The following is a 16688-nucleotide window of genomic DNA, read 5'->3' as shown; positions in this document are numbered from 1 at the left end:
AGAGAAAGACCAAGATGATTCCATCTGCCCTGGAAACACAAGCGTCCAGGCTTCTCCAGGCTGATCCCACCCAGAGGCGCTCGGGTATTGTCCTCCTCACAGAAGACCTGGAGGGTTCGGTATTAAGCCACACTTTCCAGCAGCAGCAGGACATGGTTCCGACACCCGGTGCCTAAGCGGGGCACACGGCCTGCACGCCAGTTGTGCCTCTCCCCTTGCCCCTTGCCCCCAGGCCCTGGGAGTCATCCGGAGGGCTGAGCTCCCTCATCACTTATTGGACGGGTCACATCCTTGTGGACTCCCTCACAAGCCACCAGTCCTAACTGACCCCAGAATGACAGCAGGGAACCCCCGAAAGGACACATAAACCCCCCCAGGTCCTCAGTGCCCCCCTGGACTTATTCCCAGGGCACCCAGATGTCAGAACTGCACACGGTACATGTAAGACACAGTGGGCAAACCTCCCCGCCCCTGCACTCATTCATTTTATGTGGCAATTGTCCTCAGATACGTCGCTAAATTAGGGACAAGATTTTAAAATGGAGAATAGGATCTGGAGCTTATTAACTTTTGTAATTAAGCCAATTGTTAAGACCTCAGTTTTGTATCACTTTATCTAAAGAAATTACAGTGGCCAAATAACTGTTTTAAAAAAATCAGACTTGAGCCACTGTATTTCAAAATGGGGTCCACAGTATATGGGACCCCCCAAAAGCCCAGGGACACCCTGAGCAATGGGTAGGGTGGGTCAGTAATCAGCAGGGGTAGGCGCTTCCATTTGCAAGCACAGCCAGCAAGTGCGTTGAGCACCCAGCTCGAAGGCTGGGGCCCGGCTGGGGACAGAGGCGGGTCCTCGGCTGGCTTCCAGGGGCCCCTTTAGAGGGCAACATGGGCCCTCCCCCCATGACCCTCCCGGAGGCCCCGCTCTGACCTGGCGTCCCGCTCCGTGTGTGCGGCTCCTGGGGCCGCGTCCTCCCTCTGGCCGGGCTGCTGGGCTCCAACTGGGGCCGGAGCTGGCCGGGGGCTGCGCACAGCCCGCCTCCCCTCTCCGCCTCCCTGTCCGACCCCCTCGGAGGGCCACCCGGCCTCTCTCGGGACCCCCCACCTTCCTCAACCCCCACCCCCTGAGTGCAACTGGCTCTCCTGGGACCCCCCACCCTGGCTCTGAGGGCCGTGGGCCTCCTGGAATCTCCCGCGAGCTCTGAGGCTGCCCAGGTCCCCGCCCCCACACCCCTCCCAGCTTCCAGGGCTGCTGACCTTCCTGGGACCCCTATGGAGCCCCTGAGGCCCCGCGACCCTGCTCCCCAGCTGCCAGGCTGGAGGGAGGCTGGGACCCACACCCCGGCGGCCCACAGAGTCCCCAGTAGGAGCAGAGGGATGGTCAGCTCTCTTGGCCACGGGGAGCAGTTTTGTGCATGGCAGGCAACCCTACCCCAGTCTGGACCTGCAAGACTGTTCTGGGGCAACTGGCTGGGCTGCAGCTCAGGACACGAGGGCAGTGGCCCGCCGAGGCGGCCTGGACTTTGAGCAGCAGACGTTATTAATCGCTATTAGAGCTCATTGCAGGGCCCACGGCAGGGTGGGGGTTGGGGGTGTCCCCAACCTGCCTCCACCTGGAAGGGGGGGGCCAGGATGTGGACAGGAACCCGCAGAGCCGGGGTGCCTGGGCTAAGGGCACAGAGGTGTGAAGGTAACCCTGGGACACACAAAAGTCGGCCGTTTTTATGACCTCTTCCCACTGGCACAAAGGCCTCATCAGCCAGATTCAGGAAGAAAGCCACAGTTCCAGGTCTGTGGGCGCCGACTTCCCAGGACAAAGGCCGGCTTCCTTGGGACCCAGGCTGGGCAGCTCCTGGCCTCTGGGGCGTTGCAAATTGCGCATTGACTACACTGAGCCGGCCCCTTCCGCTGGGCCTGGGATGCGTGGTTACTGAAGCCAACTGAAGCCAACTCCGGATTCCTGCCGGGGTTGAGGTCGGTAAGCTCCTTCCATGGTGCGCCCCTCAGGGGGTGGTCAGACCCCAGGGCCCCGCGGGCAGCGTGGCAGAGGGGGCTGAGAGGTCTGTTCCTCCAGGAGCAGAGACCCTCTGCTCTGCTGCCAGGTCCATGCGGGAGAAGGACAGAGATCTGCGGGGTGACAGCCGCTTTCCCAACAGCTGCCGTCCCGTACCCCTGAAAGCCTGTCCTGGGGGCTCTGGCAAGCCCCGGCTGGAATCTTCCTCTCTGCTTTCAGGATCCGGGAGCTGGGAAGCCACCACCGTGGAGTTCGCAGGAGCCGATTGACGTCTGCTCTCAAAGAGCTTTCAAAGGAGTGAAGCCAAACAGACGGGCCTGAAGTCAGGTCCTGTTTCAAGGTCCCAGGCTCTCCACTCCATCAAATGGGGGCAAACCACACCAAACCCGGGTCCTCAGAGCCACTGCCGTGTCATCTTGTCTTCCCCGTCATCCCGTCGTCCCTCTCCCAACACAGAGGTGGCTCCCTGCCGGTGGACGGGGCTCAGGGACAAATAACGGCCACGTACTGAGGAAAGTTGGCTTTCACAGGCCACGCTCATCCAGACAGACCCTTCCGTGAACACAGACATCACTGTCCCCTAACCACATTCTTTAATTTTCAATTTAAAATGGTTGTCAATTTTGGACGCTTTCTCGTGTTCCTTCAATGTGTTTTTTTTTTTTTTTTAAATATCCAATCAACTCACAAGGATAGATACTATTTTTGAATATGAGGATTTAAGTTCCACCATTTTCATTCCTACTTAATCTTAGAATCTTACCATTGAAATTATGAGAAACTCCACACTCAAACTACCCTGGGTGGCTGGGCTGTGGTGCCCCCCACCAGCCCCCCACTGCCCCAGAGCCAACAGGTTTTCAGAGACGTGACAGTGGTCAAGCGCATGCCACTGCTTCCCCTCTTTGGCCAGTTTGAGACACTTTCAAGGAGCAATTCAGTAAAATGGGTGAAATCTCTTGTCAGCGTGTTTATCTTAAAAAAAAAAATAACCTCTCTGTGTCCTGGATTTGGGGACAGTGCTGGGATTTGTGAAGGCCTCTGGGGTGCTATGGGAGGGGCTCTTCACAAAAGGCAAACACCCAGGGAAATCAGAGTGATCCATCACCTCTGGTCCGTCCCAAGGGAGGACACTGGTCCTGGGGCATCTTTGTCTCTCAGGGACCCCAGGTGGGACCCGTGCTGCCTCATTGCTTTCCGGACTCTGGAAACGCCTCTGTGTGTTTGTGCCTGCACTACTTGCCATCCCCAAATTATGGGCCGCCTGTTTCTAAGTCCTGAAGCCTGGAGTGTTTGGAGTTGACAAAGCCCCTGAGGCGGGGGGAGGGAGGGGGGGCACAGGCCAGAGCACGGACAGGCCGGGGTGGCCGCTGGGGGCTGGGGTGCAGGCCTGTGTCTCTGTGGCTTGTCTGGGCCTTCCCTGAGGGAGCCCGCACTGGTGCCTGCCATATCAGAGCTGAGCAAGAGCACGGGGACAGCACTTCTGGGCTGGGTGCCCTGGGCTGGCTGCAGGGACATGCAGACGGCTCTTTCCTCCGGTCGACAGAGGTGACCTGGGGTTTGCCCTGCTCCCGTCTTCCCCTGTGGGGCCAAAGCAATTGTGTTCAAGTCTTCACGGTCTTGCTGCTGTAACCCGTCACCTTCCCAGCAGCACAAACATGGGAAGAAACGGTCCACTCTGCTCTCTTCCATCGCCGTGCAGTTTGGGCCTGGAGAGCGCGTCTATGCATTCACAGACGTGACCGGCCACAGTTAGAGACGTCCGCTCCGCTCCACTCTTACGTGGCTTCTCCTAATAAAGTATTCCATTCAATTCATCCTGACAAGCGATTACAGCTGGCATCGTGACGGCACGATTGAATTCAGATCTCATTCTTTGCCAAAGAGAGGATCATTTTGCTCCGAAGAGGGTGCCGGAAAATTCGGCAGCTTTCGGACGCAAATGCGTTTGGTATATACGTGAAGCCTTTTGTGAACTGGCCAAGAAATGCGACAATGAATCTCCTGCCTTTCTCATTTCAAAGGGGAAATTGTATCTAATTGTCTGCGAATCTAACTGTCCCGGCCAACCCGTTTACAATGTTGAATTTAGAAAGTCGTGGGGGTCGAGAGCAGAGGGCGGCAGGGACGGGGTGCTGGATGCCATCCTGCCAGTCCCGACCCCGGCCGGCTGACGGCTCGCACGCCCCGCCGGTGACCGGCAGAGGGGTCCGCGTGCAGGGAAAGGAAGCGAAAGCAAAAGAGAAGCTGCCAGGGCCAGCGCGCGGCCGGGAGCACCAGGTTTTCATTAAAAACAAGCGTTGGCTCGCATGCACGCGGCGCTGCGTGCTTATCAATCGGCTAATCTGCTAACGAAATGCCTTTCTTTAACACGCTTGTCTGCTTCCACTTTGGGGAGCCCCGGCCCCTCTGCCCAGGCAGAGCGGTGTCTGCCGGGGGAATGTGCTGGTGCTGTCGGGGTTCTCCCGGCCGGGCCTGGGGCTGTGGCGTGGGCCTTGCGGCCTCTGCTGGGAGCGCCAGGGTGTCCAGAGCCCCTGAGTCGTGCTTCCCGACATCTGTTTGTGACCCCGGCGCCGTGTCACACTGTCCTCAGCCTCACTGGCCGCTCGCCACCCTGCCACCACATCCTTGCCCTGTGAAGGCGAGGTGGGACAGGGAAAAGCCATGCTGTGAATGGGCCTCCGCACCCCTGCCCCCTCCGTGGGCGCCTCACTCCCCAGCTCTTGTTTTCATTCTTAACGTTAAAGCCAATCCAGGGACAGACCTTGTCTGTCTCCCGAAACATTTCAAACGAACTCGCTTGCTCATAATTGCGGGAGAAAGAACCACCCAGGGGTGATCTGAGTGTCTCAGATTTTCCAAAAGGAAAAGCAGGAGCCAGCAGGCGGCAGCGGGGAGGGAGAAGTTGCCCAGGGCTGGAGGAGGGGTCCTACCACCCAGAGTGAACTGAGGTACCGGCGGGCTTTGCCTTCCATTTATGCTAAGTGGGAAAGGTAAAACAAAGCATCCCAGGGGCTACAGCTGAGATCCGACCACCCCCAAAAGTCCCGGAGGGAAGCTTGGTCCCCCCAGCCAGCTATGGTGAACATGTTGTCCTAAGCAGCCCGGCCGCCCTAAGTCCTGGGGTCTCTCAGGATCGTCTGTGGGCTCCATAAGGCTAGCAAGCCACTAGCCACTGTCTAGCTGATGGGGCTTAGTCCGGGGGAAACTCAAGGCCCAGTGTGGCCTCTGTTGTCCTGGGTCCCCCATCTGGAGCCACAGAGAGGATAGAGGTGGCCGCCAGAGGAGCTGAGCAGAGTGATCAGAGGTAGCTATCCTCGATGTCCCCTGGGGCTAGGACCTCTCGGAGCCACGGGGCACCAAAAGCGGGTCTTGTGGCAAAAATTGGAAGCTGAAGGCAGGGTTGAGTTCTGGGCTGTGGGTCCCACAGTCCATGGAGGAGATGCATGGCTCTCTCCTAGGGACCATCTCCTGCTCAGAGCTGTCTCTCTTCAGGTCATTTCTTCGGGGAGCTGAGACTCCAGCGGCTCTGTCTTTAGGTCCCTGGAAGTCCCTCCTGCCCAGGCCCCTCTGTCTTCTCAAAACTGGGGCTCAGGTCATGTGACTTGAGCTTCTGAATGCTGTCTGGCAAACCCCGCACGGCTTTATGGATCTTAGATGTTCCATCTGGATGCTGCCCCTCTGTGTCCTTGTGTCGGGAGCTGGTTTGTGTGGGAGATAGAGAGAGAAAGGGGACTTGTTTGCTTCAGTATTGCACGTGTATGTGCACGTGTGCACGCACATGTATGTGTATATACACGTGCATGTGTGTGCATGTGCATGCATGTGTGCGTGCGCATGCATGTGTGCGTGTGTGCATGGCAGGGGTGGGGGGATGTCCATAAGTGCCAGGAAATCCTGTTAGAAACCGTTGGGATTATGGAAATCTGAGAAACCCCATTAACATCGTGTAATGTTTCCTTCTCAAAGAGAAGCCTGTCTTCAAGAATCTTTGTTTTATTATTAATATTTTGGGGATGTTTTTATTCCAGCTCCACTTCATAGCAGCCGGTGTTCCCAACAGTCAGGACGAGAATGGAAGCACTTTCTGCGGAGGCCTCGTGGCCACCGCACCCAAGGGAGCGCTAGGCAGTCTTGGGGAGACTGCTGAAAAAATAGTTTGGAATCTATCAGATCCCTTTCAAGAAGACATTTCTGGGGGCCCCTTGGTGCCTCAGTCTGGTTAAGTGTCCGGCTCTTGATTTCAGCTCAGGTCATGATCTCAGGGTTGTAGGATGGAGCCCCAAGTGGGCTCCGTGGGTTTTGTGCTCAGCATGGGGTCTGCTAGGGATTCTCTCTCCCTCTCCCTCTGCCCTTCCCTCTGCTAGTGCCTTCTCTCTCTCTCCTTAAATAAATAAAAATCTTTTAAAAAAAATTATCTGTAAGATTCATTTTATTCAACCAACAAATAATGAGGCTCTTGTAGATGTATCTAAGAGCAGTTCCTCATTAGGCCTTCAAATTATTATTATTTTGCAAAGGAAAATATGTCCCACTGTTTCCTCATTTTTCCTTTAATATCTGAAATGCAGAGGGAAGACTTTGGGATGAGAACTGAGGAACCTGACAGCCTTCTGAGCACCTCCTGACCCGGGGCCTGGCCGGCCAGCCTTCCACCTCTCCCCTGCCTGACACGGAGGCCATTCCATGTGGCTGCTTAAATGCACAGGTGTGCCTCCTCAGGAGGGATGCTGGCCAGCCCCTCGGTGCCCTGTAACACCAGGATGGACTCGTGGTCCTCAAGGGTGCTCCAAGGGTGGGGGCTCCTCTCTCCCTCAGAGGGCTGGGGGTTGGGAATGCCCCAGGTAGACGAATTCTGATGCTTTGGGCCATGCCAGTGATGCACACGCTTAAATGTGCAACTCAAGTTCCCTCAGAGCTTGTGAGCTAAAATGGGGATAGTTAATCCCCCAGGGACTTGATAGAAACATCCAGCAGGTGAGGAGGGTCTGCAGGAATTTCGATGTCATAATGGCTTTTTTTTTTAAATGACATTTTTGCTATTTATTTTTTTTCTTTTTTTTTAATTTTTATTTATTTATGATAGTCACACAGAGAGAGAGAGAGAGAGGCAGAGACATAGGCAGAAGGGGAAGCAGGCTCTGTGCACTGGGAGCCTGACGTGGGATTCGATCCCGGGTCTCCAGGATGGTGCCCTGGGCCAAAGGCAGGCGCTAAACCGCTGCGCCACCCAGGGATCCCTATGGCTTTGAATAAAAGAGCCCTGAGTATTTCTGACCCTGAATCGAGGAGGGTAAGCATTGGGGGACCTGTGTGGGCTAAAGGGGATCAGTAAGAATTAAGGACTATCATTCTATCCCAGCAGCAAGTATTTCTGTCCCCTGGTGGAAAGAGATGGAAAGGCTTTGCTGCAAAACAGTCAATTCCATGTGGAGCTGGCATAAATGCTTCCCTGGAAGATTAATAATAAAACAAAGATGTTTGGAGACAGGCTTCTCTTTGAGAAGCTTATGCATCTGTTTACTTTTCCACAAGCTGGTCACAAAAAGGTATCTACTTTGCTACTAAAGTTTGGTTCAAACACTTTAACAAATCTATTTCTTAAATAAAGGATCTGGATCCTTTGTCTTTCTATTCTGTATATCCCAAAAGTGCCATTGTGGGCCTGGATCATAGTTTCCGGACGCATGACCACGGGCACATGCCGTCCACGAAGGAGGGGAGCTGGGGAGCCCATCCTCACCACGTGCCTAGATCTGATTCTCCGTCACGCACATTTCACCTTCATTTGGAGGAAGAAAAAGCGTTTAAGTTCTAATTTTTATGATTATCCTTTTGCTTTAATTTCTGCAATATTTTTTGTTATCAGAAGAAAAAATATACTGGGATGCCTGGGTGGCTCAGCAGTCGAGCGTCTGCCTTCGGCTCAGGTCGTGATCCCAGGGTCCTGGGATCAAGTCCCTCACTGGGCTCCCTGCAGGGAGCCTGCTTCTCCCTCTGTCTGTGTCTCTGCCTCTTTATGTGTGTCTCATGAATAAACAAATAAAATCTTTTTAAAAAAAAAAAAGGAGAAGAAAACCTCATCTTATTTTCAAAATGCTGGGTTTTAAGTACAAGCTGTAGACACTCCAGGAGCAGAGGTGGATTCAAACCTCACCAGTTAGTGAGGCAAGCACCAGCTTGAGTCCAGCGGGGAGCTGCTCAATCCAGGCAGAGTCTCGGGGCCGAGAAGGAGTCTGAGCAGAAGAGGGGGGAGCCAGGGGCAGCTCCCGGGGGTCCTAGGGACCTCCCTGGTGTGTGCGTTCTGCGTTTCTTCATGCAAAACTGTTTCTCTGAAGTCAAGAGCCTCGAACCGCTTTTAATGGTTTGCACAGGCGATGGGAGAATGTACTCTTTGTTATGTGGTCTCTGAAAAAATTTTTGAAAGCAGTGGAATCCTTTTTGTAGATGAAATCTCAAGTGTTACCCCCAGATATTGTAGGCAAAAGCAAACTGCTCTGGTGGGAGGGGCTGGGGCCCCCAGCATCCCGAGGAGCTTGGCGCTCTGGGAGCACGGTGGAGACGCACCCGAGGGGCCTGGCTCCAGAGGGTGCAGGCTCCAGGGTCCATTTGCAAACTTGTAATGAAAGACACAGACTACGAACTCCCAGCACTGGGGATGCGTGGCTTTCTTGGTCAAAAGAAACGCTCCATGGTATCTTCTCTCCTGTTCAGCTCACGGCCTGGAGGCTACCACGAGGAGGGAGAGCCAGCCATGCTTGCGTTCCCGGAGCAAGGAAGTGAGGATCCAGTGTGCTTGGCCTCTGGAGGGTTGGCAGCACTGGTGAGGTGTCCCTTGGCCCTGGGGGGGCCAGAAGCTGAAGTCATGGCCATGGAGCTCAAGAAAATTATCAGTTGGCTACCAGCGAGCTCAGGAGTTTTTGCCCTGACAAGGCCGGCTTTGTGGCCAAACACAGCCATGTGGACGACGATTCCTAAGTGGATGGGCCCAGCTCTCCACTTCGCTCCTGCCTCCTGGGCGGCATGAGGAGGGGAAGGGGACCCTGTGTTCAGGTCTTGCCCCTCCCAACACTTTGCTTCACAAAAACCGCCATCTTTTGGTTCTCAGGACTGGGCAAGCTGCCAACCAAAGGCTCCGATGGAGCGACCACCATGGGGTGTCGCTGAGCTCCTGGAAACTTAGCGCTGGCCAAGTGTCAGATCGCTGCCCAAACCATAGGACAGGGCTTGGCAAAAGTATTTGGCGGAGGCGCAGCTGACCCTTGACCTCGGCAGGCCCCCTGTCGTGGGTCTGGGTGCCGAGGCCCCAGCGATCACGCTGAGGGCCCGTGTGCAAGCCCTGGACCTACCTGCTCGTTGATCTGGCACATGGTGAGGTTCTGGTCGTCGCAGGAGCATGCCACCCGGATGTACTTGAGCCAGCTGCCGGACCCCGCCTGACCAGCATCCATGCAGAGCTTCTCACTGCTCAGGTCTTCAGAGATCTGGCGGGGAGAGAGAGAACCCAGGGGGGTCAGAGGCATCCTGTGTGCGAGAGTCTACACACTCTGCGTCTACCCAATGAGGGACCGGCTGTTTGGGCCCAGTAGGAGGGCAGTCCAGCACCTGGACATGAGCAGACGCCCTGGGCACTGGTGAGGTCCTGGTCCCGCCCAGCTGCCCATCCCAGGAGCCCCCGAGAGCCCGGCAGAGAGGCAGGAGGATGGCCCTTCTTCTCACCAAGCAGATTGCTGCCCTGGCCTGGCAATAAAAGGAGCCACCAGTGTTGCAAGAACCCCCAGCACAGCCGTCCCACATGTGAGAAAGCGGAGGTCACTGTGTCTCAGAACAGAGCCCTCTGTTAAGGGGAGTTGGGGCGTGGGGCTGGAGAAAACCATTCTAGAAGGTAAAGGTGTTGTTGGGGTGTGTGGCTGCGTATGTGTTGGCGTGAGTGTGCGTGTGTGCGTGCGTGTGCATGTGTACACATCACCCTAAATGTAAGAAAAACATTCAGTTTTCTTAAAGGTGGAAAGTTTCCACTTGACACCTGGGGCCTGCAGAGGCCCAGCCTCTCAGCGCACCCTCAGTGGCCAGCGCCCTGGTGACTGGCATTATCTACTTTGTTGTTGCCACTGGTTTCTGAGCGTGCTTCTCAGGGTGTGCATCTCTGAGTGGGTCATTCCATAGGAGACCTTAATGCTGTCCCCTTTGGAGAGAGGGATGCCCCTGGACCTCTGGATGCCAAGGCGAAGCTGCAGCAGAGTCCCCTCCCATCCCCACACCTGCTCTGTTCAGTGCCAGCTTCCGGGTCTGAATCCTGAGCATTCGAGCCAGCAGCATCTGGCCAGCTTCCTGGGCAGTCCAGCCCCAACTCTTAGAGGGTATGAGGAAGGGGCTGAAGCCTCAAAATAGGAAGGGGTGTCCAAGTGGGCAGGTATGTCTTGGTGGGCAGGTGTGTTTAAGTGAGCAGCTGTGTCCTAGTGAGCAGCTGTGTCCTAGTGGGCAGGGGTGTCCTGGTGAGCATGAGTGTCCAGGTGGGCTGGTGTGTCCTAGTGACCAGGAGTGTCCAAGTGGGCAGGTGTGTCCAGGTGAGCTGGTGTGTCCTGGTAGACAGGTATGTAGCTGTGTCCTGGTGGGTAGGTGTGTTTAAGTGAGCAGATGTGCCTGGCAGGGGACAGATGTGTTCTAGTGGCCAGGTGTGTCCTGGTGAGCAGTTATGTCCTGGTGGGCAGGTATGTTTAAGTGAACAGGTGTGTCCTAGTGAGCAGCTGTGTCCTGGTAGGCAGATGTGTTTAGGTGGGCAGGTGGGTCCTAGTGAGCAGCTGTGTCCTGGTAGACAGCTGTGTCCTGGTGGGCAAGGGTGTCCTGGTGGGCAGGGGTGTCCTGGTGAGCAGGGGTGTCCAGGTGGGCAGGGGTGTCCTGGTGAGCAGGGGTGTCCAGGTAGGCAGGGGTGTCCTGGTGAACAGGGTGTCATAAAGACCCAGTAAAGTCAGGACAAGGGGTAGTGACCTGTACCAGCAAAGATGGAAGAGGCTGATTCCAGGCACCATGGCCCCTGCTCCCTGGAGGGTGTCCCAAGTGCCTGTTCTAAACAATAAGGACCTGGGAAGGGTAAGAGGTGTCCCCACTAAGGCCTGGAGAAGCTGCTTCTGACCAGCGACTCAGGATACTTTGTAACAGTGCAAGTGCTCCCTAGATGTGCTCAGACACTTTCTGAGTGCCCAAGGGTGGCCTCTGAGCGATGAGGAAGTGGAAGTTTTGGGAGGCAGGTGTATTGTTGTGGGAGGTACTGAACCTGCTCTGGTCGATCTGTCCACGTACACCTGGGGCGCCCTGAGACCCTCCTGGAGCCCCTCCTGTACACGACGAGTCTAGGGGCTGATGGCTCAGACCCAGCTTTGCTGACATCTCTGGAGTCTGATCCGGAAGGGGCTTCGAATCTGGGGCCTCAGTTCTGTGATTCTCCTTTATGGGGGGCTTTCCCCAAATGGGCCTAATTCTGAGAGAGGGGAGCGAGGCCAGATGTCCTGGCCAGGGGAGGGCAAGAGAGGGGTGGGTGGGGCTGGAGGGGTGGCATGGCACAGAGGCCCTCCGTCCAGCCCCCGAGCCCTCTGCTGTCCGCGTCTGGACCCTCGGGAGGCCACCACGGGCTGGCCAGCAGGGTAGGAACACAGCCCCACGTGGGAGAGACCCTCTCTGGGCACTAATGCCTCCCAGGGCTCCCCTTGCACCTCCCACCCCAACTGCAGGAAATCCTCAGAGAAGACCCACAAAGCAAACCCTGTGGTTTGTGGCACCTCAACGGATGGGGCAGCCCCGCTGGCTTCCTCTGCCACAGGGAGAATGGGGCAGGGGGTGGAGGGGTGGGGAAGCCAGGACCCGCAGACCCCACCCCACCCGGCGGGCCTGGGCTCCGTGTGGTGCCCACCCCCAGCCTCGGGCTCTGTCCACACCGGCCTGTGCCATGGGCTGGGGCAGAGGGTGCTCGCTGCTGGAACCATCGAGCCTCGGGCTCTGCCCCCCCTCCCCCCCACTGTTCCTCAGGCCTACTTGGTGCCTCAAGGGTGTTGCTTCACCTCAACAGGCCCGTCCCCCCAGGTTGTTGCTACAAGAAGAGTGAACCCTAACTAACCACCTGAGACCTGCTCTGAGCCCTCGGAGCCCCTCCCTGTCCAGTTTGCTCACATGTGTGTGAGTATGAGTGTGTGAGGGGCCACTCGGATGGGGGTGGGGGGCAGCAGTGTGTTTTTGGGAAAAGACAAACCAGCCCCAGTGAGGGCGTGGCCCGGGGGCAGCCCGCAGGGAGGCCCACCTGCCCCACAAGAGGCCCGGGCTCCCCACCCGAGTCCTCCTGTGCCTCCGTCCACCACGTCTCACGCTCCCGTCTGTCGTCCCCACATCCCCCAGGGGGATGCCCTGGACGCGGGTCTCAAACACAGACTTGGGAGCCCCTCCGAGGCCCTGATGAGGGACCGGGGGTCTGCCTCGTGTCCTGCAGGTTCACTTCCCAAGGGGCTCCTGACCTCCCACCATGAGGGGAGCGCTGTGCCACACAGGGGGTCCCCTGTCACTGTTACCCCAAAGAGAGGGCTCGAGGGTTTGGGTGCGCCAAGGATGTGTCCTGGGGACAGGGGAGGGAAAGCAGATTGTGTGGAACCACCTGTGGTGCTCGGCGCTTGCAAGTGCTGTCCCCTGAACCATGGCCTGTGCTGCCCACGGCCTGCTCTCCTGGTCTCCATGACCCCACTGCATCACAGGGAATGCCGTCCGGGCACGCAAACCCTGCCTTCTGGTCAGCTTTCTAGGGCCTTGTCAGACTGGCCTCTCCCTTCTCCATAGGTTGGTCCCATACGTGCTGGAGCACGGTCCCTGTCCTAAACCCTCCCTGGACCCAGCAAAAGTCTCTAGTTCTCTCCAGCGTGTCTAAAGGACTGGTCACTCACTCACATGGGACACCAACCTGTCCCTGTCCCTGTCAGCGTGCAGCTCCAGGGTGTGTCCACTCTCTGGCTAGCAGCCCTCCTTCCCTGAGACTCCTGGGAAATGTCCCCACCCTGCGACCCAGGAGACCTGGCCATTTGCAAGGTCATGGGGTGGGAGTTACCTCCTGGCAAGCCCCAGGGGTTGGAGGAAACCCCTCTTCCCTGAAACTACCTCTGAGCAGCATCAAGTGAGGCGCTGGCCTTTCTTTCAGGGAAGACAGAAGTCCTGGTCTGGGGGCCAAAGCAGAATGCACGAGCAGGGAGAGGGCCCAGACCTGTGTCCACCATCGTCACCTGGGTGCACCTGGACCCTGCTTCCAGCTCAGACAGCAGGACACAGCAGGCCTGGCTCTTGCTAGGCGTTTGGATGGGCCCAGGCCCTCTTTGACTCCCAAAAGGGAGAAACGGGGTACAGACATTTATCTTGCTCTTGCTTCTCTTCCTTTCATCCTGCGTCCTCCCCCCGGGGACTCTGCTGGGCCTTCGGGAAGCTCACATTAAGAGCCCGTGTGGGCGCAAGTCTCTCTGTGTTGGTCACCACAGGCCTCCGAGGCAGGGGTTGGGATCACCCTGTTTCCCATCAGAGGAGATAGAGGCCCCAGGAGTGGAGACCTGGAGCCGAGTTAGGGGCCAGAGGGAGGGTCTCTTCGGGGTCCTGGAGTCAGGAAAGCAAGACCGGACGGCCACGGATCCCTCTTGCTGCCTCTTTTACAGTGAGATTCTCCAAAACAGTAGGACAGGTGGAGGCCACCCCTCCCCAGCTGGGCGGCAGGGTTGAGGCCTGCTCAGGTCCCAGGAGGCCAAGAGTCACAAGTGGATGGAGGAGGACGAGTGTCAGCAAGGTGGCAGAGCCCGTGATTCTGCACAATGCAAGAGGAGGGAAAGAAGGGGGAGCCCAACCCCCAGGCTTTGCCTCTGGGCCCCTGGCCCCTTTAGCAGACAGTGCCTGAATCTCTTTCCAGATTTGAAATCTGGCTCCCCTGCCCAATCCCACTCCAAAGCCTTGCTCTGGTTTATTTGGAGCTGAGTCTTGAGAATCCCAGAGCCTCCAAAGGAAGCTGCCCTCCTGCCCATTCTCCTCACTCGGCCTCACAGGCCTCCACACCCCTGATCCCCCTGCCAGGTCCCCCAGCTCATAAATCACCCCCATCAGAAATGCTGAGTTATGAAGCAAAAGGATGGAAAAATTCTCTTAACCTTGACGATTTTTTTTGCACATCATTTGAGGTTTCCTGCACTTCTAATTTGTGGGCTCTCTGCTGGGCTGCTTCTCTCACATTTGATAGGTATGGCTGGCCACCGGGCCCGTCCGGGGTGTGCACGCAGGCGGGCATGCCGAGGCGTCTGTCATTAGCTCACCTAATGGAGTCCGTGCATGCAGCAAATGCAGCAAAGCTGGGGCCTGCAAGCCTGCCCTCCTGCCACCACAGCCTGGGGCTGTAAGGCAGCACCCTGGAAGCTCGGGCATGGTGTCTGCCTGTGGCAGCAGCCGGGGAACAGGGGAGGGCCTCCTTCTCTTACCCTGACCCTCCTCTAAAGGCCCACCAAGCTGTGTGGGTCTCTTTCCTGTGCACAGGCACACACACACACACACTGTGGTTACAATTTATGAGGTCCACGCATAGCTGAAACAGAAAGTCCATTCTTGTGACGGAAGGAGGTGGGGGAAAGCATTCTGGAAACACCTCTGTCCGGGTGTGGACACGGAGCCTGGATGAGCTCATAAATCCCTGTCCTAACTCTCATTATGGGCTCGGTGCTGATATGACCAAGCACTGCTGGCGGTGTGGCTGGCGCATGGGGTCACACGGCTGCCAGGCACACGGGAGTCCTGGCAGGCGGGTCATGGGCAGGGGCCCCCACCTGCTCTGACTGGGAAGGAGGAGGGGAGGGAGGCAGGACAGAGGGGCTGTTTCCAGGGGAAAGAGAACCTCATGGAAGCTGTTTCTAAGATGGAGGCCGCCTGGCTCCTGAGCTCATGGAGAGGGGGCTAGAAAGCTGTCATTCCTGGGCCTTTGCCTAGAAGAGGCTGGGTGGGCTCTCAGATTGCCTCCAGAGCAGTGGCTATTGTGTTCTGGGGGGCCAAAGGCCAAGGCTGTTGTCTCAGAAACCCAGGAGCACGGTGAAGCCCAGGGTGAGGGTGCTGCAAGAGGCAGCTGGGGTGCCCCACAGGGGCTCTGACAGCAGGGTCCACGCAGGGGGCTTTGCTCCTGTAACCTCGAGGTGCACAGACTCTCGGTTGAGAGCCAGACTCCATCGTGTCGTGAAGCCACAGATGTCTTCAGGGATCTGATGAAAGCCACAGCCCAGAAGTTCCTCAGACATCTGATGCCACACAAGATGCACAGGGTTCTCAGCCCGTCTCCTGCTAAATGCCCAGGCACCCAAGCCTGCTCCTGCCCCTGGGTTTCCTTGCCGCCCTCTCTGCCCCTGCTCCGTCCCCGCTCTGCTCCCATTATTCTCAGATATGGACTCCCCATTTTCCTGCCCAGGTGGGCTCTGCACCCCTTGAGAGACCGTCCCAGTAGCGGTGGGGTTTGCGGAAAACTGGAGGCGGAGCAGAGTTTCAGCCTGGTGTCATGCAGCACCTGAGCCCTCCCAGGCCCCCTAAGTGGGGTGCACAACCCCTGATCTCATCAATAGCACGCAGGGGCTGAGAAGAGGGGCACCTGGGTCAGAACCCTGCTCACCAGCCCTTGGTGTGAGCTGAATGCCACCCCTCTCCAGGGGTGTCCCCGCACTCTGCGGGCTGAGAGCATGCTTGGGGGCTGGGCTTCCTCCCAAGGGCACATCTCGTCCATCAGCCTCGGGCTGTGGCCCTGACCTAAGAGAGACACTCCGGCAAACTGGTGATCAGACTAGCACTTTCAAGTGTCCAAAGAAATAAATGAATGAAAACCAACTCACTCAGATACAGAAGCCCCTCAGGGTGGCCTGCAATGGGGGAGGCCCAGCAGCAGGGCATCTTGAGATAGGCAAGGAGCCTTGCCAAGGGGTGAGCACCCCATCACTGGGGGAAGTCAAGGGGTCTTCGTGGCCCCCTCCCTCCAGGGTACTCAGAAGGGAGGTTGGACTTTCTGAACTCCATGTGTCTTCCCAGCCCTGAAATTGCATAATTCATTTGACAACACAGAAGTTGTCTTGTCTGGGGTCCTGCTTCAGTTTCTCCTTTGGAACTAGAAAGCCTCTTTCCTGATTTCTGGCTGGGTGGAGGCCTGTGGCTCTGTGCACATGGGGTGCATTATTAGAAATAGTTGGCTGCAGCGCCGGCCGCTTCCCTGGCTGGCTGCACCTGCTCACAGGCTCTTCGGAGGCAGGCTAAGGGGTTCTGCCCACCATAGGATGATGAGGGTACTGGCCAGAGTAGGGCCTTCTCTGGGTCTCCTGGGTGGCCAGTCAGGGGGTGGCCCCAGAACCCCAAAGGGGACAAACCAGCTCTGGCTATGAATAGGAGAGGGACACTCAGCAGATAGACTCCATCCTGCCTCCTTCAAGAGCCCTACTGCCCGTCTGTGTGGGGGACTCCCAGAGTTTCTCAGGGTGCTCCCAAAGAGAAAGCCCCTGGTCACTGCCGAGAGCCCTGGGCCCAGCCTGGGCCCCAGGAAGAAAGGGTCCTGTCACACTCCTTGGCTGGCATCCCGATAGCCAGCCGAGCAAGAGGCTGCTGGGTGGGAGTCCCAAGGACCCTCTCCCCTTGCCCTGCCCGGGGGTTG

At 57.2% G+C, this 16688-nt stretch overlaps 1 protein-coding gene across 6 annotated transcripts in view; it reads right to left on the bottom strand.

Moving 5' to 3' along the window:
- Positions 1 to 16688, bottom strand: part of PRDM16 (PR/SET domain 16) — a 311670-nt gene that overhangs the window by 38121 nt on the left and 256861 nt on the right. For all 6 annotated transcript variants that reach the window (XM_072731078.1, XM_072731079.1, XM_072731073.1 and 3 more), the window contains exon 4: positions 9364 to 9498. In XM_072731078.1, the coding sequence (XP_072587179.1) occupies positions 9364 to 9498 (135 nt within the window). The remainder of the gene's footprint in view (positions 1 to 9363; positions 9499 to 16688) is intronic.

Source organism: Vulpes vulpes, chromosome 12 (assembly GCF_048418805.1).
Source record: "Vulpes vulpes isolate BD-2025 chromosome 12, VulVul3, whole genome shotgun sequence".
In the NCBI taxonomy this organism is placed as follows: Eukaryota; Metazoa; Chordata; class Mammalia; order Carnivora; family Canidae; genus Vulpes; species Vulpes vulpes.
This window is presented reverse-complemented; position numbering and strand designations above follow the sequence as displayed.